Genomic DNA, 9121 nt, shown 5'->3' with positions numbered 1-9121 from the left:
GAAATCTTCAGAAGTCTGTCTGCAATCCCCCTAGCTAACACCATGCAACAGCTACTGCAAGATTCACAAAAATAATTAAATGTCACTGTTCTCTTGACCTAAAGTATCTTACACCATCTGAACAAAACTCTTCAGCTTTTGAAGTTTTGCACCCTAATATTTAGAAGTTACAACTCACAATACTGTATCTGATTATGGCACTGCATTTGGTATTTTGTGTCATACAGACCTGTAAAGGTTTTTGACAAATGGGGAAAAACAAGCAAACCCAAAACCAGAAGTATTAGGACCCGTATTTTGGAAAAATCTGCCTAAAAACAGACCACCAAGCTCATCTGCATTGTCTTTGTAAAGAGCCAGAAAACACTTTTCCTAAACCGTTTATTAAAATCACTGGTAATAAGGCTGGAAAAGAGCAGAAGAGAAGACAACAGAACTTTTTCTGTTACTTCTGTGGACCTATTTCTATTACTAGGCACCATAAGGAAGACAAAACAAAGCTGCAGACCAGGGCTGTTAAAACCGTAATCAATTTCTACCCCACCTGGAAAAAAAAACACATTAAATGATGTTTCTCTTAAGTGACAAATTTATTCTTGCTAAAAAGCAGCTGTCCCCTTGATAATGAAGCTGAAGACTTGAGTGTTGCATTTATCTGAATATGCTGGCATGTAGCATTCTTGCTTAGGCTTTTTGCTGTTTTACCAGCACTCACTTCTGAGAAGTAAGTATCACATTAGATGTAGTCAAACCAGTAAAATGAGCAAGCCCTGAAAGCCTAACAGATTGATATTAAGACAGATTCAATAAAAACATGTACTGAAAACAGGATAAACTGAATTTATTGTATAAAAATTAGTATTTCAACACAAAAATGTACTACCCAGTATATCTGTGGAAATCTTACATCTGTCCTGGTGTGGCAATTATACACAAGTCTTAAGTTTTCTGTAGACAGAAGCAAACATGCTAGCTGATCAAAATATCATCATATTAAAAAAAAAACAACATCCACAGAAGTCCTTTATAGGAGCATCCAGTTATTTCTTTGCATAAGTGATTTTCATAGCATGCGATGGAGTAATCTTGAATCCTTGGAGAGCATCTCGAGCAGCTCCTGCTTGATTCTCATTCTCAAACTCCACAAATGCAATGTCATGGCGCCCGGGCACTAAACGTACTTCTTTGAATCCAGGAAATCTTTAAAATAAGGCAAAAAGGTCAGATGCTATTTCCTAGTTTGCTAATATGTGTCTCTTCAGTAGCCACATGACCTTATCATAGGCATCTAGTAGTGTAATAGTTATTACTAATGAAAGGTTTAAATTCAAGGGTTTTACGTGTCCTGTCCTTAGAACCAAGCCTCAATTGAGGATCATGACATAGAAGCAATTTAATCAGTTTGGAGCACATATGGAAGCAACTAAAGCTAGTTTTAGAGCTGTTCCTGCTATTGTAAATTCTTTAATATTACAGGCACCAGCTTAAATCTGGTGTAGATTGATAGTGGATAACTTACACAATCAAAACCAGCTACAAAAAAAATAATTAAAAAATCGGATTTACTTTCTGCACCAAATCATCAAAACTGACATCTGTAATCTTGGCACTAAGACAAAAATCTGAAATACAGTTTCAGAAGAAACTCTTCTATCTTAAACATCAGGTTGCCAACTGAGAAAACGCATACAGGTAATTGAAGAATTCAAAGGAGATGTCCTTTCTATTAAAAACTTACTGATTGAATAACATGGACAGCATCATCTCGTTTGTTTCCTCAGGCAAGTTGTTAAGGAAAAGGATATAGTTTGGTGGGTTATCAGGCACCTGCAAAAACAAAAGATCAAAGCTCAGGAGATTATACACAGCTCTCTGATCCTTTGTATCTGCCTGTATGATTATTTGAACCAAGGCTAACATATCCTTAGTTTTGCCCATAATGCTGCTAGCTGGACCTCAGCATATCTTCACGCAATATGCACAGAGCCCCCCAGCTCTTTTACACGGAGGTATTGATTTGGAGAGGCTCTTATTTCCACAAAAATCACAATAATGTCTGAGATGTCATATCTGAACTCAGGAACTCAACAGCTCATACTGCAGTATTCTCAGCACTGATAAGGTGAGACACAGGGGCCTAAGCACTGGCTGCAGTGCTGTTTGAGACACCTGTGCGTCAGTGGAAGAACCTATGAAAGACTCCCATGCTGGAAGAGCAGTGGGAGTACAGATAAATACCCTATTAAATACTGTATATTTTTGGGCAATGGAAATCCACAAAAGCTACATGGTTTTACTACAATACTCTTATTCAAATCACTTAACTAGAAACCCCATTGGATTTAAAGCTTTGAATTTGTAGCAACCCACCAGACACAAGGCTGAGCAGTCAGCTTGGTGATTGAAAGGCTGGAATCTCCCTAACTGATCAAAGAGATTACAAAAATAAAAAGAAAATGGGCACCAAAACTTCAAACATCCTAATAATGGTGCCAAGTAAATTAACATCTAAACACAACAATTTCCTTCACCTGATGGAAATATACTAGGCAGTGCCACTAGAAAGTAAACTTGTGAAGTTCAAGCAAACACCTAAATATTCAGTGTTGTGCTTTGATGCAAAATAACATACAAATATCCTGCCTTGTTACAAACAATACCTGAAAGAATCCCAGACTGGAAGCAAGACATTTTCCCCTGGGGATTATGTATGCAGTTCTCAGTGACTACTCAAGAGATGCAAGGCAGGTGAAGATACTCCTTCTGCCCTCCTGCAAAATCCTGGCTCTTTAGTACCTCCACCTCTAACACACATGAATCATTCAGAAGGTCACTGAGCAGACAAGTGAAGCTTAGGGGGTTGTTGCTACACCCCCACAAAACCCTTTGTAAAACAAGACACTTATGAGAAAAAAAAACAACACAAAAACGAGCAGAGGACTCCCAGACTCCTGAAAGGAAGCTTTTAAGCAGATATTCTGGTACTGTGTAGTCTTCCTTTCCTTTTCTAATGCAAAACAAGTTAAAGGTAGTTCCTTAACAAGAAAAAAAAAATTAAAGACTCCTTCAACAGTCCAAATTTAAGAAAAAAGTGGGATTTGTTAATACTGAAGTTTTCTGTATAATACTGAGAAACTATAGATTTTCATTTCATATGAAACAGATATACTAAAAAGGAGATTTCTTTTCTTTGTTTACTGTGATTTAGCTATTAGACAAATGTCTGTCAGAACAAAAAGGAAGCTGTATAATATATCCTCAAGTTTCCATGTGTAACAAACTATTATAGAGAATAATTTTTAACATTAGTGCTTTTAGTCACACACACAAAAAAAACCAAACAAGAAACATTACCTGCTGATTCTGTGCTGCAGTCCCTGGGGCACTTGCTGAATTTTGTGTTGCTCCCTAGTAAATAAGTATAAAATAAGTTTCACTAAAGTATTCTGTTAGAAACATATAAGCACACACACCACGATTCTGTACAACTCGGGAAGTATGTTAAGGTTATTTTAAGCTGGAAGCCAAGAAACATTTGTTGCTTATGACATATCTCCCAAAGGGAAACATAAAGCATGTGAATTTTGCTGAACTCCAAAACCAGGAAATAGAAGCAAAAACATCAGTAGTATCTCATCTAATGGCTGAATCGGGAGATACAGCTGGTCACTCTTTCTCCACATTATTAAATTTGGTTTAACAGACAGGAAGAAAGTAGCTTTGAAAAAAGAAGGCCTAGACAGGACATACCTAATAGAAGAAAAATAGGTGTTTCCACTAAAGACTCCAGTTTAGCAAGGATAACTAAAGCTACTACAATTATAGGTAGCAGCAATTATTTATTCTTAAGAGATTTATACATAATGATTTATTTTTTTAGTAAGTCCTGATAAATCTGAATATTCTACCTAGAAAGTGGTGCTTTCTATGAACACTCTTCTCTCTCACCGATACCAATTTGTGCCTTAGAAGGAAGTATTTTCTGTTATACTTCAGTACATAGATTACTAAAGGTAGTTAGTTTAGGCCAGGGCAACCCTTACTGTAGATATATTCCAAGCCAACTCCTGTTCATCTAGCTGTAAATTAATTTTCTTGTTCCTATTTACCATTCTTTAGTACTTATAGAGCAAACAGCACATTAAAACACCAAAAAGAAAAGCTGGATGAACACTTGAAATTGGCATTGAAGATAAGCACACACCACTCCTTTTTAAAAGAGATTAGTATCTACTTTGGTTTATACAGGGCAAAGGTAAAATCTTTGTTTTCATCTGGTAACAGGAAAGGAGGGAAAAAAAAGAGGAACAGCAAGGACTTTATAATCAGATCCCTCTCCTTCAACTTCTAATGAGCGCTTAAATGCACCAGACAACAATTTACAGAATGGACAAGTAGCAAGACAATACTTAGTTCCAAACAGAAAAACTAAAATTAAAAAAAAAAACAAAAAACTTTTTGTTGTTTTTTTTTAAAAAAGAAGAAGTTTACCTGGATAATCTTTTTATTTGCTGCATTTGCTGATTGCTCAAGAGATTTGGCCTTCTTCTTTTCCTTCCTTTTTTCCTTATCAGCAAAAGTACCACGCATTTTTGAGATTACATCGGAGTCTGTTTTTGCATATTGGATACGCTTTTTAAAAGGAAAAAAACACACAATATACGTTGCAGTTAATAATACCGAACATTTTGCACCACTTAAACTGTGTTCCATTGTGCGTATTTACAGGTTTTTGAGGAAATTAAGATATTAGTTCTAAACTGTAGGGAGGCTTACAGAGTATCTACTCCTAATTCTGAACCCTTCTACTGAAGTCTTAAAAAAGCCTAAGATGGACATTATTAATATCAACTAATTGAAATAAAAACTCTATTTATCTAATAGTATTTTTTAACCTCTTGTCAAGATAGCATGTACTCTTAAAAAAGCCTAAGATGGACATTATTAATTTCAACTAATTGAAATAAAAACTCTATTCATCTAATAGTATTTTTTAACCTCTTGTCAAGGTAACATGTAGAAGGAGAATTAGGACATTTGACAAAATTGGCACTAGCTTCTATTAAAAAATCTGAGGGGGTTTTTAACCCCATTTTAAGGGATTTAGTTTTTTCTCAGATTTCTGCGGAAATTTGAGTTCATCAAAGCTCAGACTTTGCAAACAGGATAGCAAGTACTGGACTTCACCCAAACCAGATTGCATAAATTGTGTCAGCAGCACAATGGTCCTGGTTTTCTGACAAAGGCTGCCCACTGCACTTGTCAAGAGGGTGGTTTTTGGCTGGGATGGAGTTCATTTTTTTCACAGTAGCCAGTATGGGGCTATGGTTTGGATTTCTGCTAGAAACAGTGCTGATAACACAGTGAAGATTTTGTTCCTGCTGAGAAGGGCTTACACACAGCCAATGCCTTTTCTGCTTGTCACCCCACCATTGGGTAGGCTAGGGGTAAACATGAAGTTGGGAAGGGACATAGCTGAGACAGTTGAGGCCAACTGACCAAAGGGATGTTCCAGACCATATTAAGTCATACTCAGAATATAAAGCTAGGGGAAGAAGAAGGAACAGGGGTCTAGCGTTACGGTATTTGTCTTCCCATGTAACCATTACCTGTGACAGAGCCCTGTCTTCCTGAAGATGGCTGAACACCTGCCTCCAAATGGGAAGTGCTGAATGGATTCCTCATTTCGCTTTGTTCGTGTATCTTCAGCTTTACCTATTAAACTGCCTTCATCTCAAAGCATGAATTTTCTCCTTTTTAACTCTGCCAAGTCTCTCCCCTATCCCACTGGGGGGAGAGCAAGCAAGCTGCTGTGTAGGGCTGAGCTGTTGCCTGGGGTCAAACCATGACAGGGGGGTAAGCACAGGCAGCTCTGAGCACACAAGTGTGCAACATTACACACACACACAAAATCCTACAGCTTTTAAGGTCAGAAACTACCTCAACACAAAATTACACAGCAGTTGGAAGATTATTTTTTAAAATGCTTTTGTTCAGTGCTTATATAGAGTATGCATGCTGCTGGCAATGTTCAAAGAAGAAAGTATGCCTGAAAGCTTATAAAGCCTTAAGCTTTTTATTTCCTGTTGAGTTTTACTGAGTGGAAAATTTTAAGGGTAAACAACAGAACCGATCTTGCACAATTCCTTCTTAAGGATTTCATTAGAGAATCTGAAAGTGTTAATGAAAAAGCTCCTGACTCAGCAACACAAGAACTGTCTGTGTTGCTTGTATCCTTGTTGTACTCCTGACTCAGCAACACAAGAACTGTCTGTGCTCTCCTTGATGACACATCCATCTATAACTGAAGTCAAGGGGGCCATTTGCATCTATCCTCACACCTCACAAATAGTTGCAGAATTAAGAGATGCCTAATTACCCAAGCAGGCAACAAGATGTCAATTGCTGTGCAATTCTGCACATTACCCAGTATATTATTATATCACCTTCTTTAAATCAGCAGTGTATTTGCTTCACTGAAGTGACATTGAAATTCAGTTATTTGGTTTGATCTGATAAAGGCACTAGTAGAACTAGCCATCAAATTAAAAAGAAAAAAAATCACTCATCACATCTGTTCGTTTCAGAAAAATAAAATGGCAGACATCTTCACCCTACTCACTGTTACCTCAAAATGGAAGCATCATAATCTAGCTATTTATTATGGATATAATAATAATTAAGGTTACTCTAGATAAATTAACTGAAAGCACCCAATTTCCGTAACATTATGGAACTAATTTAAACAGTTCAGCAGAAGACATGATGAGTAAAATGGAAGTATTTAAGATCTTAAAAACCTTAATCCAGCATTGAAAAAAATAAAGCCATTACTTTGGAAACCTAAATGATAAGTTCAACCTCTGGGTGTGTTTTAACAAGAGTCTCTCCAGCCTCTCTCTAGCTTTCTAGCCTGATATATTCATCAGAACATGACACAATTGAATAACAGCACAATTTTAAGTACATGTTACAGTTCATTCACAAGCTGCAAGTACCAAAACACTACATCATACCACAGCAATTATTTTTTTCTTTAAAAAGCAAAAAATAACTTACCATTGGTTTCCCATAAAATGGAAAGCCTTGTAGTTGTCTCAAAGCATTAGTGGATGATCCAAGTTCTTTAAATATAACAAAAGCCTGCCCTCTCATCTTCATAGTCTTTAAAGCCACAATGTCAACCACATGACCAAACTGTGAGAATAATGCGTACAGGGACCTCTTCAGTTCTGTTGACCACACAAAAGATTGATTATAACAGGTTACACACAAATGCCCACTTCTAGAGCATTTGCTGCCCTTCAGGAACAATGTTTTTTGCCAGCTTCAGCTCACACAGTGGTATGTTATATGAGTTTAATCAAAACTGTTGCACAAGTTTTTTTGCCCATTTTTTAAAGTTGGTGTATAACCCTTGGTTTCACAACTCAAGCATTCAGGCAGTAACAAAGTTGGAGCACTATCAATTCTACCAGGCTAAGAGAGAAACAATTACTCAAGGGTATGTACAGACATTTTTTGTATACACATATATACACAGACATCCTTTCACACATGAAGTGTGATGTATGACAGTCATCAAAGACTGATCAGAAAATCAATACTGTAGGAAGCAATAGCAAAGAGGTGTAACTTAAAACAAGAACATGGCAAAATAGTAACTATTTGAAGGCTAATTTGGAAATTTTGTTTGTAACTGTTTACTTCATTCTGTCACGCACATGAATTTTTTTTTAATATTCTGGACTTCAGTGTTCTTGTACGACGACACTGTATCTTAGAGCTGCAGCAGATTTATTTTAATTATTTAAAGTCTCCAGACTGCACACCAAGTTAAACCTTAATCTTAAATTTAAATTATACCTTAAATTTAAATTATTTCAGCAATATAAGAGCACTGCTTCTTGTTTACTGCTGTTCAGACACAGTAACACCAGCCCACTGTCACTATCTCTAGTTGCTCTTGACCAACCACAGCACTGTGTTTTGGTTTTGCAGGGTTTTTTTTTAGTTTTCTTATCAAAACACCTTCCTTAAAACTAGAATAAATCACATTTGTAAGCTTTACAGGCAACGTGAAATCTTAAATGAAAAATGATAACCACACAATCTCAGCACGGAGACTTCCTAGGGCACTTAATATGCTACAAGCAAAGCCCCAAGTTCAAATTTATTCAGCAGAAGCAGTTAATAAACAATTTCTCAGCAAAGCTGCTTCCACTTTCAGATCTCTCTCTGAAGTACCCTGAAAAAACTTTTAAGTAGTGCTAGCCTGATGCAGCCACCCGGTTCACAAACAATAACAAATAAATTGCTAGAATAACTTTAAATTAGAAGCATGAGTATTAAGTGAATGTTTCTATGCATATACTGAATATACAGCCAGATAAGGGCAAGAGGTTATTTATTTTAGCACACAGCAAGGTGCTAGAATTCCTCAGCATCAGGTCGGCTCTCTGTAGGGGCTGGAGTGACTGCCAGGTGCTGCCTCTAACCCGATGATGCCAAGCAGAATAGCTCATGTCGTGCTTACTGCTTCTGCACAGCCCTAAAATAAGATGAGAAGCACACAAATGCTCCCACATTTCAGTGAGAGGGGACTGCTAACCACCAAAACGTATACAGGATATTCTGATCACTGCTATCGTTATTCACTGAGGAGCAAAAATAACCTATGCAGCGAGATACAGAACTACAGTAGCGGCAACCAGAAGCTTCCTTAGGAGTAAGGGCCCTGATTTACAAAAAGACTCAAACAGTGCTATGTTTGTTGACTTCAGCTGCTGCTTCGTGACACCGGCTGCCGAGAGCTCGGTTCGCGACCACCGGGCACTTCATAGAGCTCCGGGCGCCCCTGGAGCCACGGCACTGCCGAAATGCCACGGGCTGAGTCAGGGAGCACGGCCAGGCGGGAGCCAGCCCGACGTGACACTCTCCCTTCTCTAAAGGTGAGTCACCGGCACCGATACCTTCTTTCTTGATCTTGTCATTGATGTTGTTGATGTAGATGGTGTGGTTCGGCCTGATGTCCATCTCCTACGGCGGCTGCACGCCTGCCTGCGGGCAGAGCACACGCGGAGCCGTCAGCGGCGGCCGGGGCGCCATCCGAGCCCCCGGG

The 9121-nt window shown here is 38.1% G+C and overlaps 1 protein-coding gene across 1 annotated transcript; it reads right to left on the bottom strand.

Annotated features, from left to right (window-relative positions):
* Nucleotides 1-897: 897 nt before the first annotated feature.
* Nucleotides 898-9090, bottom strand: SNRPB2 (small nuclear ribonucleoprotein polypeptide B). Its single transcript, XM_010000184.1, has 6 exons — nt 8973-9090; nt 7060-7232; nt 4492-4632; nt 3355-3408; nt 1739-1827; nt 898-1200 (listed from the first exon to the last, which is right to left on the bottom strand). Exons 1-6 carry the CDS (start codon nt 9034-9036, stop codon nt 1041-1043), a joined length of 681 nt encoding a protein of 226 aa, XP_009998486.1. The 5' UTR covers nt 9037-9090; the 3' UTR covers nt 898-1040.
* Between the last annotated feature and the right edge of the window lie 31 nt (nt 9091-9121).

Source organism: Chaetura pelagica, unplaced genomic scaffold (assembly GCF_000747805.2).
Source record: "Chaetura pelagica isolate M959 unplaced genomic scaffold, ChaPel_1.0 scaffold336, whole genome shotgun sequence".
NCBI lineage: Eukaryota > Metazoa > Chordata > Aves > Apodiformes > Apodidae > Chaetura > Chaetura pelagica.
The sequence above is the reverse complement of the archived record's forward strand: the minus strand, read 5'-3'. Positions and strand labels throughout refer to the sequence as shown.

Bases quoted from the DNA above. Each gene is read 5' to 3' on its own strand.
- SNRPB2 (XM_010000184.1), bottom strand. From the start codon at position 9,036: ATGGACATCAGGCCGAACCACACCATCTACATCAACAACATCAATGAC. The intron at 4,633-7,059 runs GTAAGTTATTTT...CCTTTTAAAAAG, and splicing joins CATTTTATGGGAAACCAATG to CGTATCCAATATGCAAAAAC. The intron at 1,828-3,354 runs GTAATGTTTCTT...TTGTTTTTGCAG, and splicing joins CTGCAGCACAGAATCAGCAG to GTGCCTGATAACCCACCAAA.